We start from the raw sequence: 16,417 nt of genomic DNA on the forward strand, positions 1-16,417 counted from the left end.
TTTATTTTGTAGCATTATAATTCCTTCTTATTGACATTTTGTACAGAGGTTTTTAAATTAAAGCAGGAATTTCAATAAACTTAATATTTTATCAAATAATTATTCAAAATGAGTGACTCTACAGCAAAGCTCTATTATTTAGAGTTTTTATGTGGATACTTTTTGGAACCAAAAGACATCATGGACTATTTTCCTGGCGAAACTGGTCTGTTCACGTCAGGTTGGTAATTGTGTAGATTTTAATTTATGTAATATTGCCTTTCTTTGTTCATTTTCATAAATTGCTAATTGGCTCCTGTCATTTAAACTTGCTGCATTTAATAATTCGAAGAATTGGATACCCATTGACCAGAAATTTGTAATCTGTTTATAGAAGACTGATGAAATAATAGTTTTCTGCAACTGTTTCTCAAAATTCTTTGTAGTAATAGGTTTACATGAGGCTCCTTAAAATATGTTGTTGTATTGACTATGAAAACTATATAAAAAAATATTCACTTTGATAGTTTGTTATAGTTTTGATATTCATTAATTTTTAAGTTGGAGATGAGTTAATGTCTATTCCAACAACTGGTGACAATGGGAGGAAACAAAGAGTCAACATTTTTCTTGAATGGCTCAAGAATGCAGATGATGGTTATAGTGGAAATAAATACCAAGAATTTATTGATGTTTTGAAAAAAGGTCATTTTTTTCTATTGTATAATCTAATCGATATTAACCCTACTTTCACTATTGTTCCATTTGGTTTCCAAAGAAGATAAAATACGTTTGCCAAAGTTTGCGAACTTTGGCTGTCTCATTTCCTTTCACATATCTACAACTGGACTCATCCAGACGCCCTAAACTGGATCTGTACAATTCCAGCTATTCTCATACCTGGTAATGCTATGACATGCTATATGATAGGGCCACCCAATTGAATTTTCCGTTTCCACAATAATTTTACAAATTTTCTTATACTATCATTCTTCATGTATTTTTTAAATAAGTAATATTTTGAACCCTAACATCCATGATATTTCCAAGCTCATTCGCTTGCACTATTATTGAGTTTGATGTATATACTTTTATCTCAATATATGTTTCATAGTAGCATTTTGATTCATTTTTTCTTCAATATTTCAATTTTATAGAAGAGAGAAATTACTGTTGGCTTGTTCCTCTGTTGACGGATTGCACCAATTTCAATGCTGAATCTATATTTCGATATCTCAAAAAACCTGAAAAGATCAAAAGGATTTTTCAAGTGATTTTCCCTGCACTGGAAAATATTAATGTTAATGAAATACTTATTTATTTGAAAAGAGATCTTTCTGATGATGACAGGTTGGCACAGTTTTTTTAATCTATAAACTTTGCTTTTATATTAGGTTCTTCTCGAGCAAGTGAAGTCGCGTCCAGTGCTATTTTCTTGGGGCAATCATAAAATGGATTAACCAAAATGAAAAAATTTGATTATAAATCACAATTTTTTTTATTACACGAAACACCTAAAATTGCATTTATTTTATTGAGTATAAACTTCTAGCATTCTTGACTGTATTATTATTTTTTGAGATTTATATCTTTTTTTCTTCCCTTCTTTGGTTATAGTAAATACTGATAGCATATTTCTGTTCAGTTGATTTGGTTATCTATTTCATTTTACATTCAGAGAAGAAGTTGAAAACATCACATCTCGATTAACTTCTAGGCATGGAATGTTTGCCCTATTAAACAAGCTGATTTACAAACCACCTGGCTGGATCAGTAGTTTCATTAATGCAGTAAAGGAATTAAATTACAATGTTACTTCTTCTATGTTTGATGATGCTGTTTATGCGGATTTAGCCACAGCTTTAAAAGATTATTTTGGTGAGTAAAATTATGTTCTAATTGGGATATTATTTCTGGAATTCAGTTGTAACTTTGTAATAATTGGAAATCGAGGCTTTGTTTTTTGGTTAGAATCATAAATTTTTTGCGCGTAAAAAATTTCATGGATCAGATATATTTTTAGCTACATTAAGCAGATTATTATAACTGAATATGTATCTGTCCAGAGCTATCTATGGAAAAAAAACACAGAATTACTTACACAGAAACTCTACTCCTTTTGAAGCTGATATTGACCAAATGAAACATAATATTCAGTTGGATAAAGAAATCAATGATTTATTCGTTGAAAAATAATTCCTGAAATCCCTAATTGATAAATATGATTTTTAATTGTCTTATAGAATGCTTTGACGACAGTGTAGAATTTGTAGTTGAAGAACAGCCAGAAGCAATGAATGAACAGATGGCATGTATTCACCAAGGAGCAATGAGTTCCTTTGTTAGTAATGTTGAAGCTTGTTTTGAAAAAAATACTCAGGATGTTTGGATGTGGAATTGAAATGTAACACTGGCTGCAGCTTGCAATGCATCTATTGATCATTTTACTACATTTTTACTGTGTTTCAAGTTGTTCTTGAACTAAGAATTGGTTTTGTTTTCTAATGATTGATTCTTTTGTTAGTGATGTTGGGAAAAAATTGGTAAGGCTGTTTGGGTGTGGAATTGATATGTATTACTGGCTGCAGCTTGCCATGCATTTATTGATCATTTTTTTACATTTTTACTGTGTTTCAAGTTGTTGTTGAACTAAGAATTGGTTTTGTTTTCAATTGATTGATTAATCACCATCAAAATTTCAGTATTTATTGAGGAAAGGGTCTGTTTGTAGCGTATTACTTTTCTAATATTAATATTTCCACTGATGTTCATACTTTATAGGGCTCATTGTTTTGCCCTATACTTACGGTATGTCTTTTTCTTAAAGCTTGTTCCAGCCTGTGAATTTCATAGCGATGAATTCAAGCATGCGAGCACTAAGAACTCTTGTAGCCGTAGTTTACCAGTATTGACTTCACATTGAAATATTCATAGACTGCATGCTTGTTTGTAAATTGAAGATAGATTCAGCATGATTACTTGAAAGCAAACAATCATATACTTGCTTCTCTCAAATTTACTCTCTGGGAGTATATGAATCAAGCATTAAGAGGAGTGAAGAGAGCAGATAAAGCATCCATATTTCATATTATAAACCATGGCTATCTCGTCAGTCCAAGTCCCAGATGTAGGACTTGAACGATGTGGGAAGCTGTAAACTACCAGTGGTTACACTATCAAGGTGTCAAGTCCATTACTTTTATGCATCAAATTAGCCTTCACTAGGGATGGGCAATATAGAATGCCGAATCCTGAGGATTCGAATTCAAAGGGATCCGGCAATGGATTCGTTTTCTCCTCTTCGGCGCCGCACGTCAATTTTTGTATTTCAAATTTATTAATCAACGACGAGCGTTTTCTCCTGCGTCGAAATCTTTCTCGTTTGATTATGCTTGTGTTTTATCGCAAAGAACTAAAAAAATCTTAAATTGCTGGAATAGGTGAAACATTCTTTATTTTAAATAAATGACTTTTCGTGGTTTTCGAGCTCTCCCGCAAAATGATGTGTGCCAGACGTTAGAAGTTGAAACATTATTTTCAATTAATTTAGATCAAATTTTATTCTTTACCACACCCGTTTCCGAAAATACAAAGTTATATCGCAAAACAAGGCGTTTTGTTACATTTACTTTGCAGTCTCATTGAAATACATATTTTTGGGAATTCAAGTCGCCGATGAATCCGCTCCTATCGTTCAAGCTCGACAGACGCTTGGCAGAGTGTCGGGCGAACATTTAGTCGACGATAGATTAAAAAAGTTGCCACACGTGGTGAAGACTGGCCCTAACTATTGATGAACATAATGCAAAGCGTATCGCCAAGACTCGGTAGATATATACCGATAATTTGCCTATAGATGTTATTTTACGAGTCTTTCTCGCAGGAAATAAACACGCTGACATATTTGAATTTAATTCACAGTCGTTAAATTTAATTTAGACCATTATTAAACGCGTCCTACCAAGTGCGGCACCCGTTGCAGCCGCATAAATCGCAGTGGCTTCGGTACGGCCTGTATGTTTTCGGCGCTCTCACATTAACACAATTTAATGTTTTTGTAATACCTTTTTTTGTATTTTACAATTTATTATTATAGTGTATAACCCGCTATTTATTTTAAGATACTGTATAAATAGGCTATTTGTGGAGCACTTAAATTTTGAACAATTCAGAGCAACAAGTGATTTGTTAAAATACATTCACAGTAAGCTACATTCACAAATTTGCTTATCCATCAATATGGTGGGAGAATTCCCACGTTAGAATATCAATTAATATAGAATAGGATTCGGTATTCTGAATTCGTATTAAGTGTTCTAGAATAGTCAATCATTCTATATTGCCCATTCCTAACCCTCACCTTTAACCTTTGCAAGTAAATTACTGATGTAACGACAATATATTTTGAGTTCCCAATATGATATATTAATTTTATCTAGCCATGTCATGATATGTTTGAATTTTTTAATGTTCAACAGGTATCTGACGCAAATGTTCCGTCGTGTAGTTTGATGAAAAGAAAACAAAATGGTAATGATTGACCAACTTTTAAATTGGTCAACATGTTATTGAAATATATTATTGTAAACTGTCTTTCAATTTTTAGATGAAAAAGAGAATTGTCAAAAAGGTTTTTGGCTTCCTGAACAACAACATGTTGAAATACCAGCCCAACCAGCATCTATGCGTAAGTATATTATATACATAAATTATACATCTGAAATGTATTCATGTTTCCATCATCACAATAATTTTGGATAAACCAAACAACGTTCCCTACTCATCTGACATTTGTGAGCTTTTCTGTTCTGTGAGATCAACTTCTTGAATCATAGATTTTGATCAGCTCGTTAAATCTGAAAAAGTTTGCATACATTCTACTTTTCTATTGTTCTGCTAATTCTTGCTATGCGGATTCATCATATGCTAGCAACAAGATCCCTTGTTCTAATGTAATGTTCCATCTTTCAAATCTTTATAGAATGTTTATACTGCTTACTTTATTTATCATACATATACATGTTTATACATATATATATATATATATATATATTATTTCTAGAATATGAGCTTCGCAATTATCAAAAAGAGTTGTCTAAGTTAGCATTGAATGGCGCAAATGTTATAATAAGCGAAAGAACTGGTGAGTGTTTTATTTTATTTTAACATGTTTATTTATTAAAAATTATACGTGTAGTTTATTCAAAATATTATGAAACCAAATAATTTAAAATTTATTACTACCTTTTTTCCATTACTAGGATCAGGAAAAACCAGAGTTGCTGCTTATATAATAGGAGAACACCTTAAAGGAAATGTTACTAAAGTTGGTCAATGTAAAGAACAAAAAGTTGCCTTTTTTACACCAACTGGAGGACTTGCAGAGCAACAATGTGGTAAAATGAAAGACTATCTTCGCAACATAAAGTGAGCTTTAAATATTGAATCCGAACTATTTCTTTAGTAGCAAAAAGTGAGGAAGTCTGTGTAATGAACTTACCTGCACTTCTCTAAATGCTCGATTAAAAAAGATTTATGTTTTTGATACGAAATATAGAGTTTGTAGCAAGGAAATAAAACAATATTGCTCTCACATTGTAGTTTTAGCGTGAATTCCTTAGGATATATTTTGATCACATCACATCAAGTTATATTCTATTAGAATGGGAGGATAGTAGCCTTTGACCTTCGCATAGGGCCTATCTGGGTTGGCACCGAGGGTTAAAAATGCCTGGTCAAAACTTCTTGCCTTTTTACTCTCTTACTGTTTCATTTATATTTCAAGTTATGGCAAATTAAAAAGATTCCGATTTTACACAATTTATAATAGCTCCATCTACATCAGTGGCTGTTTGTTTGGATTTCTGTCTTGATACTGTACTAGATATATCTGTGATGTTTCAATTTTAGTTGAATAAATCCTTCATGTTGTCAGGAAAATCAAATGAAATCATGACTATTATATTGATAATTTGTTTGTAGGAGGATTGACATGCTTCGTGGAAAACTTGAGGATGAGTTGGAGAAAGATTTTCAAAAGCGAATTTACAGTTCTGACTTGATTGTGATGACTCCACAGATACTGCTGAATTGTCTGGAAGTATGTATCAGCATAATATTAATACTATTTTCGATTTTAACTAGTTTTTTCTTATATCAAGAACTTGTTTTCCATTACAGTTATGTTGAAAACTGTGATACCATGTAGAATCTTATTATCTGGCACTCGATTCTAGAATTGGATATTTTTTTTATAATTACTTTTGTGAATCCTCTTTTCCAAACTGCTGGAAACGGGCTATCGTTGATTCAGCCTTTAAAACAGTGGTTCCCACCCTGGGGGTTGCTTGGAAACCAAGCAAGCGGCGCGAGATGTTTATGTCATGTTAACCATTTTGACATCACACGAACTCGTTTGCATTTCCGCGCCACAATGCGGAAAACATGCGGGCTTCGAAACAATGCTGTGGAACGCCAGTATTTTGATACCAAGGGGTTTACTGCAGGGTATGCTCGTCGTCTATGTTGTTTCATCGTGAAGATTATCATACATCCTGCAGTAACATGATATGAGATTAGCTTTGTTGAGACCTAAACCACGGAATCGAGGTCGCGATGTATTTGTAAACCACCAAAGGGGGTCGCGAGTCAAAAAAGGTTGGGAACCACTGCTTTAAATCGACGGTTATCAGACCGATCCTGATAACTCTCACCCTATTTATCTTTTGTTAATCAGGAGCAAAATATTTTATTCAATATAGTCATTACTGGTAAACGCAAATAAGATGATCTTTTATTTGACAAGCAATATGGTGTACATCAAAAACGTTCTACCACTGATTTGTTAACACTTATAAATGAAAGAATATTCTGCACATTGGATCAAAAGGGTGAAACTAAATCAAATGCCTTGAATATTTAATTCAAAAGCTATTGATTAGAGTTTGGCGTGGGGTACTCCTGCACAAAATTTGATCCTATGAATAATCTGGATTGATTTTCTCTAACATCAAATCATTTCTCATCGCCTGCAAAATCGGGGTTGTTCTTGATGGACGGGGCTCTTGGACATACCCAATTTCTTCTGGAGTTCCTCAGGGCTCAATTCTTGGACCTCCATTTTTCCTAACATTCATCAATAAATTTCAGATATTCTCATTTACAATTCCCCTATTTATGCTCCCAAGTCGTTATTCTTGTCCTGATGTGAAGTCGGATAAACAATGCCGTTTGGAACTTTCTAAATCTTTGGAAACATACTTGCTTTCAAATGGGGTTATCAGTGGCTGGCCTCTCTGCACTCGTTATATTATAACTGATAATTTCAATGTTGAAGGGAATCCCGATCGAATCATATAAATCTCAACTTGGTTGGTCTCGCTATCTTCAAGGATTTGAGTTAGAATGAATATATAATGTTAGTGGCCTAATGAAAGTTGAATGTCTTTAAAGTCTTTTTCAATATTTGTCAAGTGAGTGCATTTCACTTGTACTTGTTCAAATCACTGATACTGCCATGCATGAACGTTTGTCATATCTCATATTGAGTGCTTCTGTCGCTGCAATAAACCTCCAATGCCAAATTCAAAAAAGAATATAAAATATGATTGGCTTCTAATTGGTACCACACATGCAAACTCTTTCCCGACGACGAAATATTGCGTTGTTGTTGTTGTACTTTTTGCGGAGATGTTACAATGATTGGTGTTCTTTTGACCCTTCGAAACTTGTCCCTCAAAAAAAAGTTTCTGGTCCTTAAACTAAGTTGACTATGAACTCATCTGTTTACAGTGTGTGTGTACCTATTTGAAAAATAATGTTACACCCAAGTTTTTTCCTGATCATATTAATATGAACTGCTTGTAGTCTCAATGCAAATCTGTATTTACTAGCTCTAGCTCCCAATTCTACAATGTAGTTCTTTATAGTCTCAGTAGCTTTTAGCACTTTAGTGTCTTCCCTGAACTTCGAATAAAGATCAATCTCCATTTTTTCAGAGCAAGTGTGTGTGACCTTGCTTTGAATAAATTTTCCTAAAAATAATTTTATTTACACATTTTGTTCCCATGTTTATCTGAACTATCAATTTACATCAGCAAATTATTTGAGACACTCCTCTTTCAATGTTTATTATCATAGAAAACACAAATTTGAAATCTATCTTTGTGACTATAAGCAATTCAATTGCCAAAATAACCTCTGAACCTAACTTTATTTAGCATTTTTAATAAAACATGGAGCCTTATTACTGTATTGTATTATAATGTACAAGGAAATTTTGTTTGATAGGATAAATCAGTGAAATCATTGTTTGATTTTTCGATGATGATATTTGATGAATGTCACTATGTACATGCTTCCCATCCTTATGCTGAAATACTCGGAAGATATTTGATTGAAAAAAAGCCTAAAGAAAAAAACATTCAGGCAAGAAATCTTTAAAATAAATCTAGTTTTCCTATCATCAAACGCATTATTAGACACTTCATTTTTGCTTGTATTAATTAGATCATTGGATTAACTGCAACTCTTGGAGTTGGTGCTTCAGCTAATATTGATGACGCTAAGGATCATATTTTCAAGTTGCTTGGTATCATGGATGCAGAAGATGGAATAGTATTTGTGAAAGATCCTGATAATGTAGATGAATTGAATATTGTTTGTCATGCTGCATCAGAAGGTGGGCATCTGGTTTCAGAAAAAAAATGGATGATTTAAAATAAAGAGTTTATGGTGGCATTGGAATCCTGTTTCATTACAATTAAAAGGGCAATTTACAAATATGCGGATAAGAAGTAGCACACTTCCACATTCGACATACACTATTGTATGTCATTCATTGAGCATGACATTGCCAAATGTGATCCACAAAATCTTTCAAAATCTCAAAAGCGAGATTGGAAGGAATATGAAGGAAATGAATATGTAATAGTCTTATTTAGAGACACATGCATTAATATCTTAAGATGAAAGTCTAGTAGTTGAAGAGAATCTTAATTTTTTTGACTTAACAACAATTTAATCAACAACACTATGAGTGAATCAGCAAAACTATCCACTTATTAACACACAACTGCCCAATTTCAATGATGAGCAGCTGAAGGCTGTGTTGAAAACAATAGTTTAGTGACCTGGTAAAATTAATTTTAGGTTTTTAGAGTAGCATATTTTTTTTAAAACTTTCAACCATTTTGTTTGTAGAATCTATTCAAATAGATATTGAAGATGATGATGGTCTTTTCAGACAGCTTATCAGAGAAACAATGACCCAGATAATTTTTTTGATTGAAAAACTTGGTGGTAAGACCTTCTTAAAGAATCGAAAATATCAAATAAGATTTATGAATTTTCCCCTCGAATTAACATATTTATTTTCAGTGTTCGAAGCTCTTGGAGGAACAGTTCCACGAAAAATGGGAACTATGACTACATTGGATAAAGAGTTTGAAACTTGGTGCTTTAAACTTCGTCACGCATCTGGAAATTTAAGTGCTGAAGACTCTAAGGGACTCGGAAGAGATTCAAGATCGTGTGCCGATGCTTTGCAGGTTGTATTTCATTTTTAACCATAGAAATTTTAGTTTAACAAAACATATCCTAAGTATTTCTGTGACATCTTGGAATTCAACAAAGTTCCCAATCAGGAGGCAAAATCTAATATTTTTATTGTATTGAAAATGTTTTTTAAGGAACACCGAATATTTGAATATCAAATATTATTATTATACAATCGAAGTTGAAACTAGGACGCGATATTCGGTTAAATTCGAATTTTTTTTGTTTCATACTTCGAAGTTTTAAAATCAGGGGATGCATAATACCAAGCGTCGAGGCTACTGTTACCATTGAATTCCTGATTACCTTTATATATGTAGCATAAAACAAATAAATGTTTTTCTGAATTAAAGTATTTATTATATGATACAGGAATATTTTTTAAACTAAGAAATGGCTGGATAACAATTTTTTCTGGGATTTCCAGTGTCTATACAGTGCATACACCCTTTGCTACAACTGTCATTCTACTTATGCAATTGCTAAGATTGAAGATTTTGTTGAAAAACATTACATTGCTGAAAAGGAAAAGAATACAACTGCAGAGAATAATCTGCATGAATTGATATCTGGTAAGCAGATACTGAAATACTTTGATGAAATCAAGGTTTTAATATCTGGAATTTTTTCTTTAACAAAGCAAGACTCGAGTTATTAACTAACCAAAAGAATTGCATTTCATTTCAAGAATTGTAATCATTGGCTTGCTAGAAATTTTTTATTTGCATACTGAACTACAGTATATATTATAGAGGTCTGTCCTGATGAGCCTTTACAATATGCATTGATGAAACAGGCAGCTAATGTCATGAAACGACCAAAACCTTATATTAAGTAAATTATGCTTGCTGGAATTGCTGTATATATGTTGCTATTGATATTATGTTAAACTTCACTTTCAACACATTTTCAATAGCAAGCTATATTTTATTTATAATTTCCAAGATGCTTCGAATAAACTGGTCAATTGTGTTGATGGAACGAAAAATAAAACATTGGATATCATGAAAGAAAAAATAATTACAAAGTCTCAAAATTATGATGAATTTAGATGTATGGTTATGGTTTCCAGGAGATACTTTGCTGGTTGTCTCAAGGTGAGTTCGGTATCTCAGTCAGTTAAGATCTTTCGTATACTACATTTTTATCAATATTTTATTTTAAATGCATCATAGCTAAATTATTGTATATACCAGTAATTTGTATCGTCATATTACATTTTATGGGCTGACATTTTGAGTAAATCGTGTCGCTACATACTTTGATTATGCAAAAAATCAGCAGTGCAAAATATTTGTACACTAAGGATGCAAAAATCACATTCCTCTTTATTTATTTTACTTGTATTAGTAGTATATATATGAGTAAAGTAAATTTCTAGTATTGTGTTATTTCTGAAGAGGTATAAATTTTTTAACATAACCTAACATTCAGTATCAAAGATGACAGTACATTGTCGTTTTTCTATGTACTATTTCAATTACAGAATTGGATTAGTGGAGATTCAGAGCTAAGACATCTCAAACCTCTGGTTTATATCGGAATTGGAAATAAAAGTTCAAGTGATTACTCAGGTATTAATTGCACTGTGTTAATCTGCAAATTAAACATAGAATGATAAAAAATAATATATTAACTAGGAATGTATTAACAAAAAGTACATTTTCTTTTTGGTAGGTATGAGTCACTCAGCTCAAAATGCAGCCCTTCAAAAATTTAAAAAAGGTGATTGCAAGGTACTTGTCTGTACCCCCGATGCTGCTGGGGTAGGAATAGATATTCCAGATTGCAACCTGGTTATAACAATTGACTGTGTGAAAAACGAAATATCCAAAGCACAACTTGCAGGTACTTAAAATTTTAAGATATTGATTATTGGCACAAAATGAATAATTTCGAAGTGATAAAAAACTGTCCAAAATTCCTGCTCTTTGTATACAATGAATTTGACTTGGATTTTTTTCCACTTATCATGTCTGTGCATCTGATATATTGAAATGGTATTTCATGGCTAATTTGCTTGAACAATCCTGTCATATTTGTCAGGATGAAACATAAAATGCAATATAAAGTGTAATGTTGTATTGATAAACCTAGACCAGAGGTTCCCAAATTTTTTGTGGAGTTGCGACCCACTATTTATTACCACAGCTTATGGCGACCCAAAACAATTTTTTTTTTATGACATAACACTGAACACAGCAATGGCTAATCATCGTAACTACCGTGCTTCCTCGAAAATAAGTTCTGGCCTGAAAATAAGACCGAATTTGAATTTTGGAAATGATTTTAATTAAACCCTACCTTTAAAATGAATTTAAAATGTGTGGGAGGGGAAAGGTTCAATGACTTGAGGTAAGGTGAAGATCGCACCACTATTCAAGATTGTGTGATTTCACAATCACAATTATGATATTTGTCACTTGATTTTTGTATGGGAAATACAAATAAAAACAATGGATGTCGGTTTTTATATATTGTTTATTGAAAAATCTCGTGATTTTCTACAATGTAATTTTATTTTTGATAAATGAACTCAAAAGATCTCTTCCGAAAAAAAAAAACCCAAAGTGTTATTCTTCAAAGGAAAATAAATCTAAATCCTGTCTAAATTTCGGGGAATCACGGTAAGAAGTGTTGTACAAAGTGTAGCAAATTTTTGTTCCTTTGAGAAGATCGTAAAGAGGAAACTTTGACAGATTAGAATTTAAATTCAATTTAATTTAATTCGTTTTTTGAAGATTTATGAATTCAAGTCGCCACCGATCCTAATACCCAGTATAATTAATCAAAGCTTTTATTTTCACGACCCACTAAGATTTCTTTTGCGACCCACCAGTTGGTCGCGACCCATAGTTTGGGAACCGCTGACCTAGACTGTAACTTTTTGTCAGGTCGTGTCAGAGCAAAAAATGGGGAGGTTCTCAATATTTACTTTGGAAATAATATTCAAAAAGATAAACTCAGCGGAGAGAAACTGCAGCTCATGGACAAGACTAAAAGACAGATTCACAAAATGCTGAACAAAAATCCTGATGATTATAGGAATAAAGTAAATAATTTGTATCAGTATTTGGTGTATTGAAAAAATCGTGGAATTGAATTGACAAGTTGTTATTATTCGTCTAATAAAAATAATTTTAGATAACACTTTTTTGGTGCTTATTAAAGTTTCATGTTTTCTATATTTTCTTAACATTATGAACTGGAAATTTTGTGACTGTATAAGTTAAATTTCAGTGTTTTCATAACTATTTAGAATATATTCAAAAATTGGTGTAAGGTTAATGTATGCAAAGTTTATAGCCAAGTGATTCCATCAATTTTACTCTGGTAATATCAAGTAAAAAGGCCGACCACTAAACAGAGAAGAGGAACCTGGTTTTGCATATTTTTTAGCTTAATTGCATTTGATTTTGCTCAAAATTGATGTTGTGTCGCTTCTATAAAATACAACACGCTGTTACGGTCACGACTTACAGTTTGGGAACCACCATTCCACAGTCTTCTTCTTGTTGCAAATCAAATAATTTAACTGTTATAGATGCTTTATGGACAAAAAATGGCATTAGATGATTTGGCAAAATCTGGAATCAAAAGGCAAGGCACAAGTCCTTTACGAGTTGGAGGAGTAAATTTATTGTTGTGTCGCAAATGTAGTGTATTTGTCTGTTACACTTATGAAATAATCAGGTGTATAAAACTATTCTTACAATAACGTATTCTTATGTAAATAGGCGTGAGATGGTAAATTTCCAATGAAACATAAAAATTGTTAAATTTTATTGGTTCAGCTCGACAACTATAAAAATTGTGAATCGCTTCAATGTTTTTTTTTTCATTTACTTCACTTATTTATCGATTAATTACAAATTATTGAAAAGTTATAAACTGATAAATATGTTATTGAGCTAAACCACCAAACGATATTCATTTGGAGAACTTTGAATGTTGTCTAGTCAAACAATTTGTTTTTATGGAATCTTGAGATGAGTTATATTTTAATCTGTTGCATTTCAGAATGAATGAATATCACCACACAGTTGATCGCATTGATTTCAAGGATAAGTATGCAAAAGTCCCACACCCATACAGAGGAACTAAAATTGGGGATGAATATATGACACATTTCAACAAAATTCGCTGTGATAAGTGTAAGCTTAACTGGGGAAATGAGGTGAAGTGGAAAAATTACCTGATGCCAATTATCACGATCAAGGGTTTTAAAATTAAAGAGCAGAATACGGAAAACATTTTTCAGCCAAGAAAATGGAAAGCAACACTTCTGAAAATTCCTGAAAAAAGCAGAGACAAGTCTCTTTATGATAAACTATTCACCAAGTGCAACGAAAGTGAAGATTCTCCTAACAGCCCTGAGTTGATTCGTTAATATGTCCACTGCGATAAACAATATTATCACACTTGACTTTTTTTATTATTTCAACATTCCATAATAATTTTATATAATTATATTCTTCATGAGTTTGAATCTTGTATTTGCCTACTTTATGTATTACCATAATAATTCCATCTTCTGCCAGCGTGTATTTCTGGGAATGCTGAAAAACATTATTTCCATTGTAATTTAATTTTAATGATATCACTTTATATTGATTTAAGTTATTTAAAAAGTAAGATATATTATGCATAATGTACGAGTATGCTGAAACCGTTTCAATGATTTCACTAGTCTTGATGACTTTCGGCATTTGGTATCAGGTAATATGTTGAAATGGATATCAGCTGGAATTTCTACTAAAGGAAATTGAAATACATATGTTCTATTGTTTCCTGTTTTAGTAATCAATTCATTTGATATAAGAAGAAGCGATACCGAATGTCAGAAATAATTCAGTATCTTTCTAGACAATAGATTTATTGTATTTGTTTTTTGAACGTCGTGTTATTTTTGCCAAGTTGTATACTTCATCATTACTGTATGTTTGTGTATACTAATTTAATCAAGTATGTGACTAAATTTGTCATATCTAAAATATTTGACTCTGTTTGTATTAATGGAAAATCGAAGACACGATGGTTCGTTCACAAAAGACTAAGATCCAGGTATTTTTATTATGATTATAAAGTTTAGGAACTTTTGAAAATTTTAAATTTAGTTTTAGAAGTAGTCAAAATATTATATTCTTCATGGCTTTGAATATGATTATGTAAAATCGCTTAGAAAGATACTTATGTAATACAAGGTCAAACTGCTTATTAAATTATGAATTTATGAATAATAGACTTACAAAGATAATTATTTTCAAGTATTGAATATTTTCCCATGAGAATCCCTGCAAAGTTACCGTAAAAAACAATTGAGCTGTTCAAGCTGCAAAAACTATATCCTCAATCAACATCTATCTTTATGTCAAGTAAGCAGAAAATGACCACTATAAAATAGGCTCGGGTTCCAAATAGCGACTGTCATAATGGCGACTTGATAATAGCGACGTAATCAAGTGAGCGACTGTCACAATGGCGACCGCATTAAAACTGCGACTGATATGTTAGGGTTAGTCCAAATAAAATGTTGTTTTAAAGTCCCTTTTGGTTTCAATCTTTCACTACGCTATGTTTTTCTGTTTGTGCGTGCATGCGTGTGTAGAGAGGTCCCTAACCCTAACACGAGTTAAGTCGCTATCTTAACAGTCGCTGTTTTAATGCGGTCGCCATCCTGACAGTCGCTCACTTGATTAGTTCGCTATTATGAAGTCACCATTATGACAGTCGCTATCCGGCCTGGATACCATAAAATATGTTCTGCTATAACTGTAAAAATATGTCTGTTAGGAGTTTACAATGATAATTATTAATGAAATATTTACAGATATTTCCTGTTTTCTTTAATTATGTCCAACATGACTTTAATTACAAGCAATTATCATTGAAAAAATACTAATATATGAGGAAATATCCGCTAAAGTCCTAATTTATATGTTTCGAACAATAGTTTGATGCACAAATTTTGTACCCTGACCTCATAGCATCTAGTTACAGACTGTCCTTCATGTAATATTTTATATGGACATAAACCAAAAACAGGCCTTAATTCATAAGAAGAAATTGTCTTGTTACAATTTAGTTCATATATTTAAAGTTTTTACAATTGAATATAATGACCATTTGGTCATCATATTCAGTCAACTGTTAATATTTTAAAATAACTTAAAACATTTTTCTGATGTAAACATCATCAGAGTCTTCAAAGTATTTTTGTATTTTTGTACTACTCCCATCCAAAGACGAAGAAAACAATGTTCTGGATGTGTGACTCATGAATTATTTGAATTTATATCATATGTTATTTTTTTACGAAAAAGCTGATGATAACTAGATGCCTTCTGTGTTTAAAAGTATATAAACATCATACCATAATAAGAACCTACTTTGATAATTGAATCTTTTTGAAAGTACGCCTTTTTATACCCAGGAATATCAGATTTAGTAGTCTTTTTCACAAGTAACCAGTTTACCAATATTGCAATTGGTGGAGTTTAGGTATACGGTATATTATATCATGTCAATGAAATTTAACTGCTTTGTGACATTACAAACTAGTTGAAGGCTTTTCAGCATGAAATTTTTCTCATATTACAGCTGATTTGTTTATATCATGGAAATAGGGAAATGAACACAATTCTTCATGTATCCAATAGTTGAATAGTATAACCGTAAATAACTAAATATATACTACAATTGTTTCTTATCGATTTTAATCGGTAAGTATGTCGATAGGTATTTGTCTGTCTGTTAGATGCACGCGATATCTCAGGAAAGCGGAATTGAATCTGCTCCAGATTTTGCATGTGCATTCATCATATGTCGGACCAGAAGCCTATTGATTTTGGATGAATTATGTCGTATAATTAGCCAGTTATTT

General features: G+C 32.0%; 1 protein-coding gene across 3 annotated transcripts; it reads left to right on the top strand.

The window, feature by feature from the left end:
* The first annotated feature begins 50 nt into the window (after positions 1-50).
* On the top strand, positions 51-16,117 carry LOC120342672 (ATP-dependent RNA helicase DHX58-like). Of its 3 annotated transcripts, XM_078110679.1 has the most exons (21): positions 51-220; positions 541-684; positions 1,137-1,329; positions 1,658-1,857; positions 2,223-2,320; positions 4,458-4,509; positions 4,586-4,666; positions 5,042-5,122; positions 5,241-5,406; positions 5,962-6,079; positions 8,269-8,406; positions 8,488-8,659; positions 9,181-9,279; positions 9,358-9,527; positions 9,962-10,106; positions 10,480-10,631; positions 11,021-11,108; positions 11,212-11,382; positions 12,429-12,586; positions 13,079-13,227; positions 13,555-16,117. In XM_078110679.1, the coding sequence occupies exons 1-21, from the start codon at positions 109-111 to the stop codon at positions 13,922-13,924; spliced, it is 3,057 nt and encodes a 1,018-aa protein (XP_077966805.1). In that variant the 5' UTR covers positions 51-108; the 3' UTR covers positions 13,925-16,117. The 3 variants fall into 3 exon arrangements, with proteins under 3 accessions (XP_077966805.1, XP_077966806.1, XP_077966807.1); XM_078110680.1 differs by lacking the exon at positions 13,079-13,227 and having other exon boundaries at positions 13,555-13,697; XM_078110681.1 differs by lacking the exons at positions 12,429-12,586; positions 13,079-13,227 and having other exon boundaries at positions 13,555-13,691.
* The last annotated feature ends 300 nt before the right edge of the window (positions 16,118-16,417 follow it).

The sequence above is a fragment of the Styela clava genome, chromosome 3 (assembly GCF_964204865.1).
Source record: "Styela clava chromosome 3, kaStyClav1.hap1.2, whole genome shotgun sequence".
NCBI classification, from domain to species: domain Eukaryota; kingdom Metazoa; phylum Chordata; class Ascidiacea; order Stolidobranchia; family Styelidae; genus Styela; species Styela clava.

Bases quoted from the DNA above. Each gene is read 5' to 3' on its own strand.
- LOC120342672 (XM_078110679.1), top strand. From the start codon at position 109: ATGAGTGACTCTACAGCAAAGCTCTATTATTTAGAGTTTTTATGTGGA. The intron at 221-540 runs GTTGGTAATTGT...TTAATTTTTAAG, and splicing joins AACTGGTCTGTTCACGTCAG to TTGGAGATGAGTTAATGTCT. The intron at 13,228-13,554 runs GTGTATAAAACT...GTTGCATTTCAG, and splicing joins TACACTTATGAAATAATCAG to AATGAATGAATATCACCACA.